The following is a 26,309-nucleotide window of genomic DNA, read 5'->3' on the forward strand; positions in this document are numbered from 1 at the left end:
TATTTCATATACATCGTCCATTTTATATCACAAACCTGTAAAAATAAAATACAAATTGATACATGTATAAACACATTGCACATAGGTGTATACATGTGTATACTAGGTCATAATGTAAGCTCTTCCAGGAAAGCTTCCTGGTCCCTCACATCTCCCAACCTCCAAAGATAATAAAGTATTTTCTTATCTGCTAGGTCTGTACGATGTTAATGCTTCTCTCATTGCTTGAATTCCGTATTTGTGCTTCCTACAGGACCATAAACTTCTAACACTGTACTAGGCATTTTTCCTAGTAGGTGATATGTACAATCTCATTTAATTCTCACAAAATTCTTTTTTTTGGAGTGGGTGCAGGGTCCTGCTTTGTTGACCAGGCTGCAGCACAGTGGCACCATCATAGCTCACTGCAACTTCAAACTCCTAGGCTTAGCTAAACTTCCTGCCTGAGCCTCCCAAGTGGCTGTGACAATAAGCGTATGCCTAGATTATTTTTAAATTTTTTGTGGAGACAGAGTCTCACTTTGCTTCTGAGGCTGGTCCTGAACTCCTGGTCTGAAGCCATCCTCCCACCTTGACTTCCCAAAGTGTCAGGATTATAGGCATGAGCCATTTCGCCTGGCTCAATTCTCACAACTCTTTAGACAGTATTCTCATTTTTAAAATGTGCAAAGACAGAAACAGATTAAATAACTCCCCAAATGTCACACAGTAAGTGGCAGAGGTAAAATTTAAAACTCAAAAAGCCTAACTCTGGAAAACAAAGACATAAGATATGGCAGAATTTTAAAGATTTAATAGAAGATTAGTGGAAAATTAACTTACTTCAAATAAAAGTCTATAATAACATCGTTTAAAAATTCTCCTTCATTTAGACAGTGCAGATCCTCATTGGTAACGGAGATGCCTCCCTTAGCTGGAGGTGGCGGATATACTATCAACCTGTAACAAAATTAAAAGAAAAGCAAATAAACAAATCTATCTATCTATCTATATATACACACAACTGAAATGTAATAAAACAGAGAAAGACATTTAAGATCATTGCAAAGATAAAGAAATTCTCTCACTTTTCTACTGGGCCAATGAAGATGGTGTGATTTTCTCCAGTTTCTTCTTCTTCATCAAAAAACTGAAATTCCTGTTTGCTTCTAAGTTGTATTTTAGATTCAAATGACACCTGATAAAGGAAATTAAATTAACAATTTACAGTCAATTAAGGAAAGTTTCAATAAAAAGGGTAAGCACAAGGCAAGAATGCTTTTCAATGCAAAAGGTTTAAAAATATGTAATTAAAAAGTATGCATGATATTTAACAATTAAAAATAAGAAACAGGCAAAACTAGGGGCCACGTTCTTATTTTCTGTAGCTACTAGTCTCCCAACTTATGTATCAGAAAATTTCCAGTATCTTACTTCTGGCTCTCTCTTTTTTAATACTTTTAGAAGTCAGTAACTTCTGTAAGATCTCTATTATTGACATTAGATAATGCTGGTAAAATTCAAAGAACCTTTCAAGAAAACCAGAGTGATTTTTGCCTCTGAGTTCAATGGCTGGGCTATCTGTAAGATGCAGGGGCAGAGGCTCAGGGAACACAGAAGTCTAATGAGTTTCAGACCTCCACAGAGCTAACTGAAACAGGGGTTTCCTTGGAGGAAAGAACCTTCCATTGAAGTTTGAGTCCATCCCAGCTGTATTATGCTGCTCTTTTCTCCCTCTGGCACTATCTCCCTCGCCATTTATGCAAAAGAAAGAGAACCATTTCCCTTCCTTTTGTTCTTTCCTCAACCCACTAATTAAATTTATAGCTCTTCTCTGGGGAGTCCTTGCTCAACTGTCACAAAGATTGTGCTATAGATAGCCATATTTGCAAGTTTGTAGGCAGACTGATTGAGAGATTTGTTCCCAATAAATTAGGTCAGCAAAGCTAAGTTGCTGTAATAGGACACAGAGTTTTATAGTTATCTTTGTATTATTTACCATTATACTATGTGTTGTAGTAGTATTGTGGCCTTTGATTCAGGTGCTTTCAGAGTTACCTAGCTATATGAGTATTATTCCAGAACTAGATACATGTTTTGACAACAAAAGTCAAATAGCATGTATTCCTCATTTCTCAAGTTTTCAACCATATATGGCTATGTTACATACAAATGTACACCAGGGACCACAATTTCTTCAAACCTAAGACACAGGGTTAACAATCAATTTGAATGTAGCAATGTATGCATATATATGTTGGAAGTAGGGTATAAAAAAGAAAGTATGAGCGAAAAAAGATGATGAAGATTAAAGATAAGGATAGAATGCAGAGGAACTAAAAATGCTTCTGAGACCTGTATCCAAGTACTATTTGTCATCTACCTACCACTGTTTTGACACAAGGTAGTTTACAAATCACATATAAAAGCAAGTAATTTTGAAATAGAATTAAAAAGATTTAACACTGAAAATAACGGTATTAAAACAAACTTCCCTTTAAAACTACTCATAATTGAAGCATATTTTTTAAGTCAAAAAACATAATTACAGTTTTGGTTTTGTTTTCTTTTTGCCCACAACTTCCTTTGATGCTGTCTTCATAGGTTCTTGTACAGGCAACAAGTCTGCCATTGGCTTCTTCAAAAAGAATTTTCGCAAAAAAATTGGAAATGTTATTCTTTATACCAATTTCATTAATGATACTTTCAAATACCATATTTGCCTGAGGATCAAGGCCATTTTGAAAAATTAAGATTATATACTGTTCTTCCAAATCTGAAAAGAAAAAAAAATATAACTGTAAGATTAAGTCTAAAATGAACAAAAGAAGTAAATAGATACTTTTAAAAGGAATAACTATTAATTCTTTCCAGGAAGATCATCAGAAATCCCATTATACATGTTCACAATGTCTGACATATAGTGGTTACACAACTAGAAAGAACAGTGTGTGTTACATATCGAGGTCACCTAAGTTATTAGAAGGAAGGAACCAGAACACATTATTCAGTTCTAGAACAAATCTATTCACGATGTAACTAATTTACTTCATCGAATAAATCTAAATCTATAGTCTTAAATATATAATAGTTAACACTGTTGTCCAACACAAATAGGAAATTGCCAAGTGCACTGGTAGTATCTTAAGAGAATTTAACTGTAAAACAGCTAATGTGCCAACTCTTGCAGATTTGGTGGTAGCTAACATTTATTCGTAATTAAGCTGAAATAGCAGTTACTGCTGAAATGTGTTTATCTTCTAAGCAGTCAAGCCATGCTGTGTTAAAGGTGAAGGAAAACAAACTGGAGAATCACATCTACACATTATAAAGACTTAAGGCCCATTTTATGAACTTAACAACTTCCTATTCAGGCCAAGTTTCAAGATTTCCAGATTTATATGGCTGATTTACACTTAATATTACCATCAGTTAAAACATTTTATATTACTCAGATTACAGTGTTTGTTAAGAGTATAGATGTTTTGGGTTCTGATCCACTTAGAAACTTTCTTTTTTTTTTTTGCGATGGAGTCTCACTGTCACCCAGGCTGGAGTGCAATGGCGCAATCTTGGGCTCACTGCAACATTGGTCTCCTGGGCTCAAATGATTCTCCTACCTCAGCCTCCTGAGTAGCTGGGATTACAGGCATGCACCACTAAGCCCAGTTAATTTTTGTATGTTTAGTAGAGATGAGGTTTCACCATGTCACCCAGGCTGGTCTTGAACTCCTGACCTCAGGTGATCCACCCACCTCACCTCCCTAAGTGCTGGGATTACAGGTGTGAGCAACTGTGCCCAGCTCACTTAGAAACTTTCTAAATAAGTAAGTATGGGTTTTATCTTCAGCCCTTCCACTTTCTGTGAGTTTTTCCTCATCTGTAAAATGGAAAAAGTAATATCTATTTCACAAGGTAGCTGTGAGAATTGTAGATAATATACATGTAAGGCATTTGTCCAAGTGCACTCACATTTTGCTGTTCAACAGATATTGTAAATACAGTATCTATTATAATTATTATCTGTTTTACACAACTTACTTGTTAATTTATTTATTCCTTTACAATCATTCCAAACTTTATCCTCCTTATTCATTTGCAGTTGCATCCTCAGCTTTTGATAAACTGCTGGTATTGCCTGAAGAAACACTACAGGTAATTTTCGGACATTACACCATTCACATTTAGTTAGATCAGAGGTATTTAAAATAATCTCTACAGGATCACGGTCTGGTTCTGGAGGAAAACAAATGGAAATAGAAAAGTAATCAATTCTTAAGAGGGTAATATAGTGAATGGGAGAAACTGTGAGGAAATACAAGTTTAAATGTAAGCATATATTTATTATGCTCTGTAAATCATTGCTCTTATGGGAAATTAAAAAAAAATCTTTGTAACTGCCTTAATGAAGCTTTTTAATTTTTTTCAAATGAAGAAAGGGTTCTAAAAACTTAGGCTCTGTGACATTACTTAACAAAATTACACCAAGATATATGCCCTTTGGTAAGAAGATATACGTAACAACTAATCATCTTAATATAACTCTATGAATATTATTTAATCTTTTATTTCTATAAAGTGCTTTAAAGTGTAAAGAAAGCTTTAGTGAGTAAAAAGACATAAAATAGCTTACCGTCTAGCTGTATCTTGATAAAATCTAAACAAAACTAAAAAATAAGATGAATTAGTATTGATCTAGACTTATAAAGAAAGGCAGGCTTCACTTTTTTATTCAAGTACTTAGAATGTTTATTATATTACCGGTTCATCTCTTAAAATCCCACAAAGAAGTTGGCATAACATTACAAAGAACACCTAAATATTCCTTATGTAAATTCACTAACTGTTAAACTGTTAACATCTTGCCACATTCCTTCCATCACTCTTTCTTTCCTTTTTCTTTTTTTTAAAACTTTTATTTTAGGTTCAGGGGTATATATGCAGGTCTGTTATATAGGTAAACTACATGTCATGGGGGTTTGACATTCACTCAATGGTTTTCGCATCCATTGAGGGTCCTTGCCTAAATTAGTTACTACTGGTGGTTATGAAATAGCAATTTTCTAACTAATTATTTCAATGTGGAGAAGACACATTAAGCCTATTGCAACCTAAATTAATTATTTTACAGAAGTTAACAGATTCAGAAAAGGAGGCAAGTACTTTGAAATGCATTAAATAAACAAGATAAATGAACATACAGAGGGATGAATAGATATTCGGAAAGAAAATACAATAAAATGCTAATGGTAGAACTTCGCTGACAGTTATATAAATGTTCATAGCAACATTCTTTCAACTTTTCAGTTTGAAGATTTTTATAATGTGAAAAAAGAAAGCAAGAAAATATAAAATAAATTTAGCAATTACTACAATAATCACAAAGTCTAGAATGTCTCTAAACACACTTTCTAGAGATTGTTTGAAAACAGTATGATAACTGGTTTCACTGGAAAGTAACACATTATTTGGGGACATAAGTATCAGTAACAGCAGGGAATGGTGGCTTTTAACCATTATCCCAGCATTCTGGGAGGATTGCTTGAGCCCAAGAGTTCGAGATCTGACTGGCCAACCTGGTGAAACCTGGTCTCTACTAAAACTATAAAAAAATTAGCCAGGCGTGGTACTGTGCGCCTGAGGCAGGAGAATTGCTTGAGCCCAGGAAGCAGAGGTTGTAATGAGCCAAGATTGTGCCACTGCACTCCAGCCTGGGCAAAAATAGTGAGAAACCATCTCAAAAAAAAAAAAAAAAAAAAAAAAAAAAAAAAAAAGCTGGGTATAGATAGCATGTGCCTATAAGTCCTAATTACTCTGGAGACTGACGTGGAGTGATTGCTTGTGCCTAGGAGTTCAAGGTCACAGTTAGCTATGACTGCAGCACTGCACTCCAGAGAAACAAAGAGAGACTTCGTCATTTAAAAAAAATGAGTCTCGTAGCTTGCAAAACACTTTAGCATACATGGATGTTGACATTTTATGTTTTGGAAAAATGTTAGCTGATTTTAAAAGTGTCAATAATGATAGCATAAAGCATTCATTCATTCATTCATTCATTCGAGAAAGAGTCTTGCTCTGTCATCCAAACTGGAAGGCAGTAGGGCAATCTTGGCTCACTGCAACCTCCACCTTCCAGATTCAAGTGATTCTCCTGACTCAGCCTCCCTAATAGCTGGGGTTACAGATGCATGGCACCATGCCCCACTAATTTTTGTAGTTTTAGTATAGACAGGGTTTCAGCATGTTGGCCAGGCTGGTTTCAAACTCATGACCTCAAGTGATCCATCTACCTTAGGCTCCCAAAGTGCTGGGATTACAGGTGTCAATCACTGCACCTGGTTGACATAAAGCATTTAAATAAAATTGTTGTATGAGATAAAAGAATTCAAGGAAGTTATGTCTAAATATTTGTCATTTAGAAATGTGTAAGTAAATCACACATAAATATTAATAACATAAGTAGACATGAGTCTATTTCACCTATATTGTGAAAGTTTCTAAATTTAAATTGAATGAAAACCTTGATTTTGTATCTTCGCATTTGAAAAATGAGGGATTGCTTTATATTTGTGCATATGTGGTATTCCTAATAACATAAGCCAATTTGCTTCTTTTGAAAAGCACCTGCTTTTAAATAAAATGGACTCTTCTAAATAATGGCAATCAAATGATTAAATTATCTAATGATAAACAAGTATAGGATTTTATAAAACATTAAATATAGTAAAACATTTAAAACCTGTTTCTCAGATTAATCATAACTTGACAGATAAATCATTTCACTACAAAACATAAGGAAACTATGTTCAAAAAGAAGAAAATACCAATCATCTTTTTATTCACACCATCTAAAGAAGTTATAGATGCACTAACTATTCTTCAATAAAGAATTATTTCGCCCTTTGCGAAAAATCTCATGCTACAACTAAGGTTCCACACTGCAAATTTCCACCTTATATTTTTTGGCTGAAATATTTCATTTAGCATTATAATTTTTAAACTGACACATTTTATGTTACATATACTGCCTTTTATTTTTTTAACTAAATTTACAAGGTTTTTCTTCACTGAAGCATATTTAGCCTATTGGAAAAAATTCATCCAAATTTTAATGCAGTTCTTCATGAATAGCTTTAAGACTAAATATGCAACTTTTAAATTAATTGTCTAAATCATCAGCAAAACCTTACTCATCACACTGAGGAATTATAAATAATAGTGTTAATGTGGGAGAAAGCCAGGAAAGTTACAGGTCATTCCTGAAAAGTTTTGAAGTATAAAGTGACAAAGAATGACATTTTTGTTAATTGACAGAAACCAGGAAAGATAATCTACAGTACAAGGCTGTAACAAAATATAAATTTCATAAATCACTAAAAACAATGACATATGTTACAATATTATTGGGCAATAAAGGGTAGACACTTTATATATAATTTGCTTTAAATTTCCATGGTACTTGTGAAACTTTCTAGTTTTTAAATTGTGAGAAGCTTAAGGTTTTTGATGGAAAAGAAAAACATGCTGGATTCCTATAGAGCTGTGCTCTGCTAAGAAATCAGGTTCACATTTCATCTGCTGCTATAAACAATTTTTTTCTTTTGATCATATTGTATCCTAAAACCATGAGCCTTTATCAGAAAAATAAGTTATTATTCATTACATTAAATAAAAAAATACCTTATACCTTTCCTGCTATTAATAAGTTCTCTCTTTTATTTTTTTTGAGACAGTTCTGCTGTCACCCAGGCTGGAGTGCACTAACGTGATCTCAGCTCAGTGCAACCTCCGCCTCTCAGGTTCAAGCTATTTTCGTGCCTCAGCTTCCTGAACAGCTGGGACTTCAGGTGCATGCCACCATGCCTGGTTAATTTTTGTAATTTTAGTAGAGATGGGGTTTCACTGTATTAGCCACGCTGGTCTCAAACTCCCGGCGTTGTGATCCACCCACCTCGGCCTCCCAAAGTGCTGGGATTATAGGCATGAGCCACCGCACTCGGCAATCAGTTCTCTTAAAGACAGTGCTTTATGTACAAAGGACAATATTAGAAGACAGAGTTTGAATTAAGAGTTAGAAACAAATGGGGACACCAAGTTAAGACGTTCTAAAATAAAGGCTTACAGAATAAATACAGTGCTTTACAATTAATCTAGCAACAATGTTTAGCACACATTAGAGAGAAAAATGATGACTAAGAGGGCTAGTTAATGAGATTATATAAAAATTTCAAACAGAAAATAAAAACTTAGATTGGTGGAAGTAGAATAGTAAGTATCTTACCCATCATGTGTAAAGTACACAAAGTCCTTTGGGCACTGTGGACAATGAACTAGTCTAATGCACAGTGCCTTCCGGGTAACTATTATAGTACAATAATCTATTTCTAGGAGTCTTGATGCTATAATACATTTTCCAGCAGACCCCAAAGCTTCTGAAATCTTCAGTCTCTCACTACAGTTATTTAATATATTATTTTCAAGTACCTAGCTGGCATGATAAAACCATAATATATTGGAAAATTTTCTAACCCATTGAGAGTTTCATGCACTAAGATGGCATGATAATAAAACAGTAACACACTGGAAGGTTTTCTAACTCATTTTAATGGTGAGGAGCTACTATTTATATACTCTTAAAGCAATGTGACGTCTTGAGCTGAATTTAATATTCTACTAAATATCTTAGTTTATAAATTTTGATTATATATTAGATTTAACAATGCAATTTTTAATGTTGTAATTGGTACAGTAAAGAGCTTAAGAATATACTTACAATTACAGGCTCTATTAATAGCCGAAAGAGTGTTCCTACTCGGATACTTCGACAGTTTAAAATGACACTGTCAAAGGAACTTTGGCAGCCTAAAGATAAAGGATCAACTGAAGTTTCTTGAGAAAACACTTTTCGACGTTTTAGAGGTGTGTTGATAATAGAATTGCCAAACTAAAAAGGAAAAGAAAATTTTCACTTAATAATTTACTAAAACAAGGCTGCAGGCTAAGTATACAAATATGCAAAGACCCAATATAAGAAATGTAAATATCACAACATAAAATGGATTTTTCTTTAACAGTGTTAGATAAAACAAATATTCATGGTTTTTATATAATAGTAAATCCTTGTATCTTATTTAGCTTAGTTATTATTTTAGTTATTATTTAAATTTAAGTCACAGTATATCAGTCAGGAATAGTACTCTAGGAATCAGACTGCCGGGAGTCAAACAGCCACACCACCTTTCAAAGATCTGATCTAGTAAAACTGAGTAACTTGCATAAGTTTTGGTTCCCTAAACTGTAAAATAAGCAGAGTAAGAGTATCTACTCAACTGAGTTAATGCATAAAAAGCAGTTTAGCGGAGTGCTTCATTCACAGCAAAATGCTGCTAGTTATAATGGCAGCGGTACTTGAATTAAATCAGCGATTCTTTAGAAAGCAAGCAATTTAGGGAAATGATTATTCACATTACACAAGAACCCTTCTTTATATATTTACATATTTAAATTATTTCATCTGTTAAATTATGATTTCAGTCACTCCAAATAGAAATTAATCATAAACATTTTATATAGGTATATTATTTTAATTAAAAGTAATTATATTAGTATCTTTATTATCATAAGAATAAAACATTATCTTGATAGAAAACAAGTGCAAAGAATGTCCACCATTCCTACTATCCTTCTAAAGGCATTTCTACGATCTATTTTACAGGAAAAAAATATGCATTTGAAACAAAATATGATCACCATATATGTATGATTCTGTAACCTGCTTTTTCAGGCTTATTAACAGATTTATCATTACCACTTTCCCTTATTATTTTTTGAGATGGAGTCTTGCTCTGTTGCCCAGGCTGGAATGCAGTGGCAAAGTGTCGGCTTACCTCCACCTCCCTGGTTCAAGTAATACCCCTGCCTCAGCCTCTCAAGTAGCAGGGATTACAGGTGCATGCCACCACACCAGGCTAATTTTTTTGTATTTTTAGTAGGGACAGGGTTTCACCATGTTGGCCAGACTGGTCTCAAACTTCTGACCTCAGGCAATCTGGCTTCACCTCAGCCTCCCAAAGTGCTGAGATTACGGCATTAAGCCACTGCACCCTACCTATTTTCCCTTATTATTAAAGAAATCTGTTAGAGAGGTTTAAAAGTGTTTTGGCTTGTTTTCCTTTGTTTTGATTTTAGTGGTAGAGTTATATCTTCAAATGAGAGGTTATTTAGCTCTCTAATAAAACAGATAAGAGCTGCTGCAGTTGAATCCACAATAAAAGATTTAGTCTAGAATTTGAATGGTCCACACCCTCCATAGAACATCATCGAAGAGAGTACACTCTGAAGTACCACTATGGTTCAGTGTGCCGGTCTGAAAACTACTCACCTAAAAAATTCCATTACATGGAAATTCACCACTCATTTAACTGAACTCGTATTTGGACATCTGAATTCTTTCCAATATTTTGCCATAACAAACTATTCTTCAAAGAGCAGTTTTGCAGTCTAATTAAAATTATAATTTTAATTCTAATTGTGGTACACAGAATTACTGCCAAGTTGCCCTCAACAATTATAAGTTATACCAACTTATACACTCAACATTCCACTTCTCCAAACACTGATCAAGATGAGACAACATTATAGTTTGAAATTTTTTAGCAATCTGCAGTTAATAAAAGGCATTTTAATTTCATTTTCACTGCGATGATTACATTTTTTTGAATTCTATTCATTTTCTTTCCTTATTTTCTTATCGTTTGTCTCTATTTCTTGATTTTTAAAAAACTAAAAATATATAAAGGACCACTTTATACTTTGTCACACAGCTCACTATTTTTCCACTTGCATCTACCTATCAAATTGTGCTTAGAGTGGTGTTTTGCCACACTGTTTTACTTTTTATCTAATCAAATATATTCATCTTTTCATTTACTATTTTTGCTTATGCTGCCATGTTGGAAAGGCATTCTGTAAGATTACATAAAAATATTAATCCAGCTGGGGGCAGTGGCTTGCACCTGTAATCACAGCCTGAGTGACAGAGCAAGATCCCCCCCTTTAATTAAGATTTTTTAAAGATAATAGAAAAATAATATTTTTCTATTAACCTTATGATTGCTTGTTTCTCATTTTTTAAGGTTCCCATCTTAACAAGCAAGTACATGTTGCCATATTTTTATCTGTACTCCTATAACCACTGACACGTATCAACACATACATACAGAATTTGACATACAAGTTTATTATATTTTTTTACAAGTTTATTATTTTATAAAAATATTTTTACTAAAGTAATATATATGTATTTCCCTATTTTGGTATTCTCACTTAACAGTGCCATGCAGAAATCCTAAAAGTCACTGATATAAGTTCTAATTTTCATTTTCAAAGGCTGGATCATATGGATATACCATAACTTCTTCAGCCGTACACATATTAACAGGCAATGATTTTGTTTGTAGTTGTTTGCGCCAGTGATCATGTTTGCATATAAAGCCTTATGTACCGGGGAAAAGAGGACTACCTGTGAGGTAGAGTCAAAGAAATTATTTGGTCAAATAGTACACACTAAAAAAATTTTTAATAGTTATTTTTACATTTCTTTCCCAAAAGGCCATAGTAACTTTCTTTTCTATCAGCAAATTGATAAAGTATCCTTTCCCTTGGATTCTTGACAACAGCACGTATTAGCTGATTTTGTAACAATTTTTTAAGTCTACTGAATATAGTTACATTTCATTTTTCTTAATTTGTGCTTTTCATGTGGTAGTTTACTACATTAATTTTCTATTTTTGTACATTCTTATCCTTTGTTCATTTAATGTTTATCCTTTTACGAGTTCTTAGTCTAGTATAGACATTAAAATATTGTATATCATCTGTATTACAAATATTTGTTTTGGATCTATTGTTTATTGACATAGCTCATATGACCTTTTTCCATGTGAACTTTCTGAAATTTTTATAGTAAAATATAAAAAAAAGCAAACTATAATGAAAGACAATGTTATTGTAAAATATGCCCATGTTAAGATAACTTCTCTCTGCTAGATTTTACAAGAAATCTTTGTATATACTGACATTTCATTGTAAGGTTGATACTGTGTTTTCTTGATGAATTTTTTAAACTTTAAACCTTAAGTTTAATTGAAACTTATTTTCGTATATGGCTAAGTGTTCTTCAAAATAATCTCCTACGTGGTATTTAAGCCCGACTTAACATATAATCCATCTTTTTCTCCTGACATTATCAAATTGCCTTCTGAAGAAAATCGACACCCCAAAACGAAGGCATTAATCTGAACAAACGTCAACAAATGTGAAAAGTACCTGGTCTTTCATTCTGGCTTTTCTTGGCAATGTAACTGTATTTAACTCTGAGTCTTCTGGAATGCTTCGTAGTTCACGCTCTATCCTGCAAGTATTTTCATTTAGTGCTGCTTCTACTTTTCCAGTGGATGGTGCAGGGGAAGAACATGCTGAATCAGCAGGCTGAGGAGATATGCTCTCTCTTCTGTGAGTTCTGTCGTTGTCATCATCATCATCACTGGACAAAATGACTAAAAGTATTTTAATAATTTATAATTTATATTAAAACTACGTAACTTTTTTTTTTTTTTGAGACAGGGCTTCGCTCTCGTTGCCCAGGCCGATGTGCAATGGTGCGATCTTGACTCACCACAACCTCTGCCTCCTGGGTTCAAGTGATTTTCCTGCCTCAGCCTCCCAAGTAGCTGGGAATACATGTACGTGCCACCACATCCAGCTACTTTCTGTATTTTTAGTAGAGATGGGGTTCCGCCATGTTGGTCAGGCTAGTCTCAACCTCAGAAGATCTGTTCATCTTGGTCTCCTAAACTGCTGGGATTACAGGAGTGAGCCACTGCGCCTGGCCACTGCCAAGTAATTTTATCTCACACAGGAAGTTATTAAAATCGTAACTGGTCTTTGGAAGAATCTGGACCAGTGCCTAATGCTCAGTAAGTCTTGTTGAGTAAATGCACATGGGCAAAAGACAGTATGATGGTAATTTGCTCTTATACCTTGTACTCATTAATGAATTGCAGGCAAATCTCTAACTTAATTTGACTCAAATACAAACTTCTTCCTATGGTTTATAAATGTACATAATCTGGCCCTTATTTGTCCAATTTTCTCATAATATTCTGTTTTTCTCTCTTTATCCTCCAGACATATTAGCCAGTATTTCTGTCCCTCAAACACCTCAAGTTTGCTCCTGCCTGAATTGTACCTCCTTCAATATTATGCATTTTGGCCACAAGTATTAGTTTAAATATCACTTTGATTGATAACCCAATCTAAAGTAAGCACACATATAGTCAGATTAACTGATTTAAATTTTCTGTTGTTTTTTTTTTTTTGCTGTGGATGTTCACTTGATTTTATGTTTCTCCCTGCTATACACGGACTGTAAGAGAACAGGAACATTGTCTTGTTCACTGCTATATTCCCAGGCCTAACAGCCTGTCACAGAAAAAGCATTCAAAAGTCATATGTTAAAGAATGCATGAACTTGTAGGAGCAATTTTCTTTATGAGTATTTCACACATAAATGTTTTGTTAATATTTACCGAGTAATGTACATGTCCCAGAGAAGCATCATCTCAGTACTTCTTCACCTGTGTTTTTAATTTTATTGTCTAGTCTGAGGAACAAATACCGAGCATGGTTTCTCTTTCATCACTGGTCTTTTATTAGCAGGAAACCTAACAGGCCAGATTAGATGACCTAAACAGATTTACATATATAGCATTTGAGAGGTGGGGTTTTGCCACTGACTAGTTAATTGGCTCAATTTCTCTTTTCCATAGAATTAGGGACAATAAGGGCATCTTGAATTGTTGCAAGGAACAAATGGTATGTAAAATGCTTAGCACAGTACCTGACATATATAGATATATGTATACACACAAATGTATGTGTATATACATGGATTTAGCTTTTTTAAAAAGGCCCATAAACTATATTTTTAATGAAAAACTATACAAGTATATATTAAAAGGGAAGCCTAGTGTTCTATTTACAACTATTACTTTTTAGCAACAGGGGCTTGCTATATTGCTCCGGCTGCACTTCAACTCCTGGACCCAAGCAGTTCTCTCACCTCAGTCTCCTAAGAAGCTGGGAATACAAGTACACATCAATATGCCCAGTTTCTTTTTTCTTTCTTTTTTTTTTTGAGAAGCAGTCTCACTCTGTTGCCCAGGCTGGAGTGTGGTGGTGTGATCTTAGCTCACTGCAACCTCTGCCTGCTGAGTTGAAACGATTCTTCTGCTTCAGCCTCCCGAGTAGCTGGGACTACAGGCCTGTGCCACTGTACCCAGCTAATTTTTCATATTTTTAGTAGAGACAGGGTTTCACTGTGTTAGCAAGGATGGTCTTGATCTCTTGACCTTGTGATCCTCCCACCTCAGCCTCCCAATTTCTATTTTTTAAAAGAAATTACATTCATTCTCCACTGTATACACTCTTATCTGTAGCTTGCATTATTCACTTAATTAAAGATCCTGGAAATCACTCTACACAGTATATCAGATCTTTCACTCCTTTACTACTACTGTACACTCTAGTCAACCACTCCCCAACAGTTTCTAATCTTTGGCTATTTACTATAAATAAGGATTGCTTGCCACAAACATATACATAAGAATAAAAAGACAGGATATAGATTTAGAAACAAATGTGGCAAGGAAATTATATGTCAAATATTTTATGGGGCTATGCATATTATATGTTATTTTATTTGACTCTCACCCCCTCAAAATAAACCACTATCAGCAGGAAATATACCCATTTACAGATCAGAAAGACTAAATTAATCTGGCTGAAGTCAGAATGCTGGGTATAACTGGCATTCATGTAACATTAGGGTCAAAGTCTGCGTGTTTTTTTTTTGTTTTTGCTTTTTTTTTAACTATTTGAGATGGACAGGATGAGAACATGATTAATTTTAAGCTCACACTCATATTAAAAATATATATGGGTGGGAGATAGTGTTTGTAAAAAATATATCTGAAAAATATTGGATTGATATAAGCAATACTGATTGGAGTAAAATACTTACTTGGATCATTTAGGTCTGACAAACACGTTTTCCTTTCTTTCAAGTTTGTGGTTTTGGGTATTTTTGCCCCAGGTAAAATGACTTTTCCGTTAGTCTGTAAATAACTGTGCTTACTATCATCACAATTGACAATAATATCAATTGGAACCTTTTCCACACTGTTGCCATAAAACTTCTTGGTTGTTAATCCTGTGTTTTGTGACTTCTGTCCTCCAGAATTCTGATGAATTGATGTTCTTAATAATGGTCCAGTAGACTCATTCAAAGTAATAGCTTGTCTGCAATTTCTTTGCAAATCCTTAGAAAAAAGAACACCACAACTTTGGCATTTGGTCTGATTTTCTTTTTCTTTTCCACAATTTGGACAACATTCACAGTTCAAGAAATAAAAGATTTTGGCATTTATTACATCATTAAGGAATCCCCTCAAAAGTTTCAAAATTAAGTCCCTCTTTCCCCATCATTACCATCATGTCTACCATGAGACCCTAAATAAGTCATGTTAGTTGGGATTTAACATCAGCATGCTGAAATAAATTTTCAAGACAATCTAGTCTAGCAGTAAGCTATATATAAAATAATTCTGTCTCCAAGAATCTGAGGATAGATCAAGCTGAGTACTGACTGACTCAATTACTTTAGTGTCTATAATAAAGGTAAAGAGGACATATCTAAATGAAAAAAACTCCAGGGGAAGAGCTATTTTCTCTTATAAAACTGACACTAAAACAGAAAAAGCACATTCCTACTATTAAAATCCCCAATATTAAAATATGGAAAGAAATATGTTCTGAGCTATTACCATATGCCTTCCATCGGGTAAGAAACATGCATCTTGGAATTCTGTGAGAATGAGGAACAAAATGCAGATACACTACACTGAATAAGATAAAATTTTCATGATAAAAACTAGAGATTAGTGCTGAGCTGGCTGCGGCCGGGACATCAGGATGGCTAAAGGTGACCCCAAGAAACCAAAGGGCAAGATGTCTGCTTATGCCTTCTTTGTGCAGACGTGCAGAGAAGAACATTAGAAGAAAAACCCAGAGGTCCCTGTCAATTTTGCAAAATTTTCCAAGAAATGCTCTCAGAAATGGAAGACAATGTCTGGGAAAGAGAAATCTAAACTTGATGAAATGGCAAAGGCAGATAAAGTGCACTATGATCAGGAAATGAAGGATTATGGACCAGCTAAGGGAGGCAAGAAGAAGAAGGATCCTAATGCCCCTAAAAGGCCACCGTCTGGCTTCTTCCTGTTCTGCTCGGAATTCTGCCCCAAGATCAAATCCACAAACCCTGGCATCTCTATTGGAGACGTGGCAAAAAAGCTGGGTGAGACGTGGAATAACCTAAATGACAGCGAAGAGCAGCCTTACATCACTAAGGCGACAATCCTGAAGGAGAAGTATGAGAAGGATGTTGCTGACTATAAGATTAAAGGAAAGTTTGATGGTGCAAAGGATCCCGCTAAAGTTGCCCGGAAAACAGTGGAAGAGGAAGATGAAGAAGACGAGGAGGAGGAGGATGAATTAAAAAACTGTTTATCTGTTAAAAAAAATAAATAAATAAAACTAGAGATTAACATTTGATCAACCTAATTCTCTAAAAACTAGAATCTCAATACTGCTCAATTAGTTTTAGTAGAGAATACTGTAAAGCAATACATTGTCATAAAAATTTTATGCTAAGTATAATTTTTTCTTGGAAAACAAAAATTGAATAAACCTAGACATGGTGGCTCAGGCCTGTAATCTCAACACTCTGGGAGGCTGAGGAGGCAGGACTGTTTAAGGCCAAAAGTTCGAGACCAGCTGGAGCAACATGGCGACACTCCATCTCTCCAAACAAAAAAAAATTGAAGAAAAAAAAAAACTAATTAAAATCTCATTTCCTGCTTTGGTCAGTAGAAGTGGAAGACTTTTTACAAAATCAAATTAATTCCAAATTACATATCATGTACTGTTTGTAAGACACTCCTCATAAATAACCAACGGCACTTAGTAAGTCTGTCTTTGAGACTATGTCATTTGTATTAAATATTCTAAAGATGTTAATCCCACTAAATTCTTTTGCTTTCTCTCTTTTATTTTTTGGACACGGAGTTTTGCCCCTGTTGCCCAGGCTGGAGTGAAATGGCGCTATCTTGGCTCACAACAACCTCTGCCTCCAGAGTTCAAGAGATTCTCCCACCTCAGCCTCCCAAGTAGCTGGGACTACAGGCGCCTGCCACCATGCCTGGCTAATTTTTGTATTTTTAGTAAAGACGGGGTTTCACCACATTGGCCAGGCTGGTTTCAAACTCCTGATCTTAGGTGATCCACCCGACTTGGCTTCCCAAAATGCTGGGATTACAGGTGTGAGCCACCCGTACCCAGTCCACAGATCATCTTCTTTCTTACAAGTGGTAAACAGTGTAGAATTTCAGACTATACATGGGAAGAACAACCACTAACCTTGCCCAGGAATTAAAGATTACACAGAGGCTGGCTACAATTCTTTATCTCCACTAAGAAGAAATAAAGAACAATTGGCACAGGAGTATAGTAAAAGAAGGAAGACTTATTATAGTCATCAAAAATAAAATTACTACTGTGTTTAATACCTAGGTGATGCAATGATCTGTACAGCAACCACCATGGCACACGTTTACCTATGTAACAAACCTGCACATCCTGTACATGTACCCCTGAACTTAAAAAAATAAAAACTGAAAAAAGAAAGATACAATATCTAGATACAATATCTTTTGCATGCCCACTGGGCGAAAGATGCTGCATCTGGGGAGGAGCTTTCCTCCTCTTTTATCTAGGTTAAGCAGTAGGTGATGTCAGTATGGCCTGAGTCAAACTTAGTCTGGCATGCCAGGACATTATCACATAAAAAAAAAAAAAAAACACTAAGCTAACAGGTAAATACACTGGCAGTAATGGGAGTCAAGTTAATCATTTCTGGAGAAGGAAGTTGCAAACATGCAACATAGAAAAAAAATTAAACACGGTGGTGTTGGACTAGAATTAGTTATCAATGTGAACTCATGGATTCTAGTATATATTAAACATTAATACACATATATGTATGTCTTAGCTTTGTCCACTGAGAAGGCCTAGAAACAATAATATCCAGTATGAATGAACGTAACTAGTGCCCAAATATGTTCCCTCCACTTAAAGAAGATATTTCCTTCTCTTTGTATGCATGGCTCCTTGGACAGATGCATGACTCTAGGGCTGAGACAAAAAATACAAGATAATGGCCAGGCGCAGTGGTTCACACCTGTAATCCCAGCACTTTGGGAGGCCAAGGTGGGTGGATCACCTGAGGTCAGGAGTTCAAGACCAGCTTGGCCAACATGGTGAAACCACATCTCTACTAAAAATACAAAAATCAGCCAGGTGTGGTGGCATGCACCTGTAGTCCCAGCTACTCTGGAGGCTAAGACAGGAGAATTGCTTGAACCCAGGAGGCAGAGGTTGCAGTGAGCCGAGATCATGCCCCTGTACTCCAGCCTGAGTGACAGAGTGAGACTCCGTCTAAAAAAAAATAAATAGGCCGGGCGTGGTGGCTCAAGCCTGTAATCCCAGCACTTTGGGAGGCCGAGGCGGGTGGATCACGAGGTCAAGAGATCGAGACCATCCTGGTCAACATGGTGAAACCCCGTCTCTACCAAAAATACAAAAAATTAGCTGGGCATGGTGGCGCGTGCCTGTAATCCCAGCTACTCAGGAGGCTGAGGCAGGAGAATTGCTTGAACCCAGGAGGCGGAGGTTGCGGTGAGCCGAGATCGCGCCATTGCACTCCAGCCTGGGTAACAAGAGCGAAACTCCCTCTCATAAAAATAAATAAATAAATAAATAAATAAATAAATAAATAAATAAATAAATACAAGATAAGTAAGACCATCTTGTTATACTAAAAAGCAAAGAAGTAAATGTCATGAATGTCATCAAACAATGATAAAGACATGTGAAAAAAACAAAAACAGAGGCCAGTCTGAAGGGATTCATATGGATCAAATCTGGAACAATTTGAGCATCAAGGTAAGTTATGAAACATCATGAAAGTTCTAGACTATAACCCAGACTACAATACTTTTGAGTAAAATAACAATTCATATGTACATGCTGATTAAATGAATATGTAAATTTGGGATAAGGACTATCTCTGGCTCACATTAGACATCTTATTAATAAATTAGTAAAAATACCTATTAACTGACGTTGCAGTGAAGAAATCTAGAACATCTTACCTAAGGTAAAATAACATTAATATGAAAATCAACATCACGTGTCCTGATATAACGCAGTAAGATTATATTATCAATTCTGAGGCATTCTTGAAAACTATATACGTCATTAGGAAACACCAGACAAATCCAATTTGAGGCACAAAGTGTCCTGTACTCCTCAACAAATACCAAGATTATGAAAAATAAGGGAAGACTATGAAATTATTCCTATTGAAAAAGACTGAAGATTCATGGCAAATCAATGCAGCACATGACTCTGAACTGAATTCTATACTCGAATGGACATTATTCAGGTGAAATTTGAATGGGATTTCCGGATTAGATGGTAATTTTGGATCAATATTAATTTTGAGATTTTGACAGTTGTACTCTGACTATAAAAATCACACAAGTATTAAAATTTACCATTTAATACTTTTGTGTTTGATTTTTATAAATGGGCATCATGCTTGTAACTTCGACTCAAACAGTACAAAAAAATACACATATACATGTTTATGGGTAGGGGGGAGGAAGGAAGAAAAAAGGCACAGAGAAAAAGAACAATAAAGCGAACATGAAAAACCAGGAATCTGGGAGATAAATATATAGATCTTTCTTCTATTTTTTTAACTTCTTAAAATTATTTGAAAAAATTTCTGGTAGACAGCAATCATTTGAAGTATGCTGCAGGAAAGCACTGATAAATTATTTACAGAAAAATAAATTTTTATTTTGCAGAAGTATAAAAATGGTCTATTAAAGGCAGAATAGTTCACCTAAATAACTTTTCTGGTCTCTTCTGGTCCTATGATAAAAGATCACCTAGAATTTAATAAGTACTAAAACAAATATTAATAAAAACACAATCTGATTAGCAATAAAGAATAATTTCTCTACTTACCTCTAAATGAGTTAAACATTTTTTTGAAGCAGGAGATAAAGGAGGATTAGGCTGATAGGTACTACAGTGCCGCTTCTGTTGTACTTTCCTCTTAATTTCAGGCTCCATTTGTGAGTTGGACTCTTCTGTTTTCTTCATTATACGTTCTAAAGGAAAGAGAAAAATTAAACTTTAAGTTTTAGTTAAAATAAACTAGTGTTTCAACAAAAAAAGAACCAGAACATAAGACTAAACCAATAGTTATATCCTGGCTTACTCTTATTTTTCACTGCTCAGTAGGATCTCCACACTGTGGACCACTTCATTAAGTGTACCAACATTCTCTTCACCTTATTTTGTTCTACTAAGGTAACAGAAGCCCTTCCTGTACCTAACCTCTCAAATACTCACAAATCCTTATTTTTTTCTTTTGGTTTTTTTTTTTTTTTTTTGAGACAACGTCTCATTCTGTCACCTAGGCTGGAATGCAGTGGCATAATCATAGCTCACTCTAACTGCGAACATGTTAGCTTGAGTGATCCTCCCACCTCAGCCTCCAGACTAGCTGTGACTACAGGTGTGTGCCACCATACTCAGCTAATTTTTTAATTATTTGTAGAGACAGCATCTCCCTATGTTGCCCAGGCTGGTCTCCTTTTTTTCCAAGTCAGTTACTGTAAGAGTAGTAATAAGAAAAATCTGAATTCAAACAGTGCAATTATTTGGGTAAGGAAAACTAAACTAAGCCTGCCTTAAGCTAATTTTTTTTAACTTCGAAACATACAAGATAATTTTTCTCGATATTTTTCTATGTAAACGTAATTTTTCATTAAAAATATAATTAAAAATTTTAAATGATTTGATGAACTCCAAAACAGGCCAATTTAAAATTTACCACAATCTGACTTTATCAGCAAAGGATTAAGTATGCAAAATGCTGGTCGGGCGCGGTGGCTCAAGCCTGTAATCCCAGCACTTTGTGAGGCCGAGGCAGGTGGATCACGAGGTCGAGAGATCGAGACCATCCTGGTCAACATGGTGAAACCCCGTCTCTACTAAAAATACAAAAAACTAGCTGGGCATGGTGGCGTGTGCCTATAATCCCAGCTACTCAGGAGGCTGAGGCAGGAGAATTGCCTGAGCCCAGGAGGCGGAGGTTGCGGTGAGCCGAGATCGCGCCATTGCACTCCAGCCTGGGTAACAAGAGCGAAACTCCGTCTCAAAAAAAAAGTATGCAAAATGCTAAACATATTTCTAAAACGTAAGTGAGGAATTCATAAACCAAAATAACTAACCTATACAATCCTAGCTTTGTTAAATACTTCTACTTCTAGTTTCCTATATTTAATATTCTTTTACCATTTGGTTTTTAAAAATAAGATTATGGAGGCATAAAAATATACAGTATCTAACAGTTTGATATATAACACTGTCTTAAGAAACCTATATAATTATTCTTGCTTAGTGCAACCACAAAAAGTTCCACTATGTGATGATCACCCTCTCATTGTACCTCTGTTTTCCTAGACACCAAAGCCAGAAATTTAAGTAACTGATAACTACTCATTATCCCTCCATCTTCACTTCTAAATAAATTCTTAAACTCTTAAACTCTTAAATTAAACTCTTAAATTCACTGTCCTCTCCAGACTCACTGCCACTACATTTCTGATGCTTAACTCTTGACTAAACCGATCTCCTGTATCCCCATTTTGCTCCCTTCAAATCCTTCCCCGTTACTGCCAAAGTGATCTAGTTAAAAATTGTGACTCTCATTCTAATACTCTAATTAAATTCCATCTTTTGGCAAGCTAAAGTTTGTGTTGATATTTCAATCTTACTTCCACTCAAACTTTACCTCAAAAGGTTCATTTCTTCATGTGTTCTCTCTTTTACCTTCTCACATACGCTGTTCTTTCCACAAATGAAGTTCTGCCTATGTGGTGAATTCAAACCCTTCATTGTTAAGAAGCTGCCTCTGCCCCACTCTAGGCACAAGTAAGCAACCCTTAGAGTTTCCATAGCTCTCATTTTATTGTTATTTGTATTTCTGTTCCCTCACTGGATTGCCAGCCCTGGGAAGGGCAGAAATTATGTCTTAGTCATGTGTTTTCCCAGCATCTAGAAACTGCACAAGGGCTTTACAAAAGTTTCCTGGATTAATGAATTAAATGAGAAACATAAAACTATATGACACATTTAAAAAGATGAAATTACAGGGGTCGGAGGAAGAGATATTGTCACTATGTCAACTCTGAAAATGGTATAACCTTTGCACACAGATATGATTATTCATGCATGGATCTAGAACCATAATGACTTAGCCTCTGGCCACAGAGTACCTAAAAAATGTTTTTTTCTCCCAAGACCTAAAATCTGAGGTTACAGAGCAGCTGCTCCAGTCCAGAGCATCCAGGTATTAGTTACTATTTTTATGAGAGCTAAGTTACTTTGTTGAAGAGCTATGATGAGGCACTATAAGAAGAAGGCAGACATTTTAATATTCAGAAAATGAACACAGTTGCCTGGAACACAACCAATTTTTGAAAAATTTAATTTATACTAAAGCAGTCTTAAAACATAAGCTCCTACAAGCTCTTTTGGCCTTACTAAATTCGATAATGTACCCAAAGGAAAGCGTTTTCCTTATAAACATACTTTTCTTTTCTTTCTTTTTTTTTTTTGAGACGGAGTTTCACTCGTTACCCAGGCTGGACTGCAATGGCGCGATCTCAGCTCACCGCAACCTCTGCCTCCTGGGTTCAAGCAATTCTCCTGCCTCAGCCTCCTGAGTAGCTGGGATTACAGGCACGTGCCACCATGCCCAGCTAATTTTTTATATATATATATATATTTTTTTTTTGAGACGGAGTTTCGCTCTTGTTACCCAGGCTGGAGTGCAATGGCGCGATCTCGGCTCACTGCAACCTCCGCCCCCTGGGTTCAGGCAATTCTCCTGCCTCAGCCTCCTGAGTAGCTGGGATTACAGGCACGTGCCACCATGCCCAGCTAATTTTTTGTATTTTTAGTAGAGACGGGGTTTCACCATGTTGACCGGGATGGTCTCAATCTCTTGACCTCGTGATCCACCCGCCTCGGCCTCCCAAAGTGCTGGGATTACAGGCGTGAGCCACCGCGCCCAGCCTTATATATATATTTTTTAGTAGAGACGGGGTTTCACCATGTTGACCAGGATGGTCTCGATCTCTCGACCTCGTGACCCACCCGCCTCGGCCTCCCAAAGTGCTGGGATTACAGGCTTGAGCCACCACGCCCAGCTATAAACATACTTTTCAATCTTTTTAAGCCACACAGTATCTTTGCACATGGTTTTGCTTAAAGCAAACATGAAAAACCAGGAATCTGGGAGATAAATATATAGATCTTTCTTCTATTTTTTTAACTTCTTAAAATTATTTGAAAAAATTTCTGGTAGACAGCAATCATTTGAAGTATGTTGCAGGAAAGCACTGATAAATTATTTATGTAGCTCATGCCTGTAATCCCAGCACTTTGAGAGGCCAAGGCAGGTGGATCACGAGATCAGGCTTTTGAGACCAGCGTGGCCAATATGGTGAAACCCCGTCTCCACTAAAAATACAAAAATTAGCTGGGAGTGGTGGCACAGGCCTGTAGTCCCAGTTACTCCAGAGGCTGAGGTAGGAGAATCGCTTGAACTGGGGAGCAGAAGTTGTGGTGAGCTGAGATCGCAGCACTGCACTCCAGCCTGGGTGACAAAGCAAGACTCCATCTCAAACAAACAAACAAACAACAACACAAAAGGATGTGAGGGTGATCTGGCTGTGACATCTGTCACCCTATTGATTGCCAGGGTTGATTCAGCTGATCTGGCTGGCCAGGTGGTTGTCTACTTCCTCCCTCACTGCTCCATGTCTATCCCTCCCGAAGCTGCGTGCTAGGTTGAAGAGGACAACCATCCCGGACAGAGAAGGACTCGTCTTGGGTCAAGAGTAGATGAGTAGCTGTGCTCCTCTGCTAGAACCTCCAAACAAGCTCTCAAAAGAAAAAAACACTGTAAACAAATATTGAACTCCAGTTAATAATATGCCCACTGAAGTGTTCAGAAGTATAACAGGTGTCTGCAATCCACCTGAAAATGCATCAAAAAAAAAAAAAGATGAATTAACGTATGAAGGGAAGACTAGACGAACATGTGATAAAACAAGAATAGAAGTGTTAATAGAATCTATGTGCTAGATATATGCATGTTTGCTGTAGAAGTTTCAACTTTTCTGCATATTTAAACATTTTCATAATAGAAGTTGTGGGAGAAGCCGGTTAAGAAAGAGGCTTAACTTTCTTGTTTGAGACTTTAACTGTGATACTACTAATATGCTGAAAAATAAGTACCCAGCGGACAGTGACAGAATACAAACTGTGGCCAGGAATGGTGGCTCAAGCATGTAATCCCAGCACTTTGGGAGACTGAGGCGGGTGGATCATGAGGTCAGGAGTTTAAGACCAGTCTGGTTAATATGGTGAAACCCTGTCTCTACTAATACTACAAAAATTAGCCAGGCATAGTGGCATGCACCTGTAGTCCCAGCTACTCAGGAGGCCTAGGCAGGAAAATACGCCACCGTTCTCCAGCCTGGGTGGCAGAGCCAAGACTCTGTTTCAAAAAAAAAAAAAAAAAAAAGAAAGAAAGAAAGAAAAAGAATACAAACTGTTATTATGGTTATATATTTGCTTTTACATTATTTTTTATCTTTCGAAACATAAAGACAAATTAGGAAAATGGTTTTCTCCATTATGTAGCTGCTACTGACTGATTTTCAATGTAAAATAAAACTAAAGTCATGGATCTATTACCTTCTCATTATCTTCTTTAAAAATCACTTCTGGCTATATACTACACTTTTGGCCTACAGGATTTTGTAAAAACTCTTTAGAGCATGACAATCTACCTCTACCTACTTCTATGGTTTCAACTCTGGCCATCCTCTAACTATTCTCCAACTTTAGATACATTACTTACTCAAATAAGATGAGACTCATTCACCTGTTGTGCCTTTGCATTCCATTCTCACTAGGTACAAAGCTCTTTCTCCTCTACTTGGTATGTCAAACTCCCAATTATTCAAAACCCAGCTTTACTTACATTTTGTTTTGTTTTAGAGACAGGGTCTCAGTCTGTAGCCCATGCTAGAGTGCAAGGGCATGATCATAATGCACTGCAGCCTCAACCTGGGATGCTCAATGCAGCCTTGACTTGCCAAGCTCAAGTGATCCTCCAACCCCAGCCTCTTGAGTAGCTGGGACTACAGGCACTCATAACCATGCCTGGCTAGTTTTTTTATATTTTACAGAGACAGGGCCTCACTATGTTGGGCAGTCTGGTCTTGAATGCCTGGCCTCAAGTGATCCTCCCACCCTGGCCTCGTAAAGTGCTGGGATTACAGGTGTGAGCCACCATGTTTGGCCTTATCTTTATGTGTGAAGATTTAATTAAACCTCCAGAAAAGGGCAGTGACCATTCCTTTATAATAACACACTTTAAATTGGCTTTTACATACTACTTTCTGACTCTACAGCAGTATGTTTACAAGTCTGTAGTCTCTTTAGCCCTTGAGTTTCCCAAGAACAGACACTGTCATTTTATAGGGGCACAAGACAAGCTTGAATTAATAATCATACCAACTTTAAGATATCAATGGAAAACTTACAAATGTATTTGCAAAACTGGTTAAAAACACACATACACACAACCTTCCAAAAACATGAGAAAAAATAGAGTTGAAATTGATTCCTACAGCAATTTATTAAATACTTCAGTAGGCATTCCTGAACATTCATCCAAATGCACTGAGGGAAAACAAGATTAATAAATAAAAGAATGCTGCTAAATAAAAATGATTTACATGTAAAAACATGTAAATATATAAAAATAAATTTACAAGAACTTTTGGAAAATAAAGGTGAATACTGTTCAAATTCCAGGGTATGAAAAGCTTTACTAAACACAACACTAAAGAAACCCAACTTTAACAAGACTCAATTACAATATACTATTTGACCACATTAGAAAAAAGTAAAAGAAAAATCAAAAAATGGAAAGATATCTACATTAGAGATAACAAATAGTTGCTAAATAAGCAATAAATAGGCAAAGGACACAT

The 26,309-nt window shown here is 35.9% G+C and overlaps 1 protein-coding gene and 1 pseudogene across 3 annotated transcripts in view; one reads left to right on the forward strand and one right to left on the reverse strand.

Moving 5' to 3' along the window:
* The window catches only part of SENP6 (SUMO specific peptidase 6), a 120,210-nt gene that overhangs the window by 37,404 nt on the left and 56,497 nt on the right, over window positions 1–26,309 (reverse strand). For all 3 annotated transcript variants that reach the window (XM_039467482.2, XM_039467481.2, XM_039467480.2), the window contains 9 exons: window positions 20,191–20,336; window positions 15,062–15,359; window positions 12,307–12,536; window positions 8,753–8,923; window positions 4,613–4,646; window positions 4,021–4,215; window positions 2,529–2,755; window positions 1,068–1,177; window positions 823–939 (listed from right to left, as the gene is read on the reverse strand). In XM_039467482.2, coding sequence (XP_039323416.1) covers window positions 823–939; window positions 1,068–1,177; window positions 2,529–2,755; window positions 4,021–4,215; window positions 4,613–4,646; window positions 8,753–8,923; window positions 12,307–12,536; window positions 15,062–15,359; window positions 20,191–20,336 — 1,528 coding nt within the window. The remainder of the gene's footprint in view (window positions 1–822; window positions 940–1,067; window positions 1,178–2,528; window positions 2,756–4,020; window positions 4,216–4,612; window positions 4,647–8,752; window positions 8,924–12,306; window positions 12,537–15,061; window positions 15,360–20,190; window positions 20,337–26,309) is intronic.
* Window positions 16,012–16,626, forward strand: LOC104650633 (high mobility group protein B3 pseudogene; annotated as a pseudogene).

This window comes from Saimiri boliviensis, chromosome 4 (assembly GCF_048565385.1).
Source record: "Saimiri boliviensis isolate mSaiBol1 chromosome 4, mSaiBol1.pri, whole genome shotgun sequence".
Classification (NCBI taxonomy): domain Eukaryota; kingdom Metazoa; phylum Chordata; class Mammalia; order Primates; family Cebidae; genus Saimiri; species Saimiri boliviensis.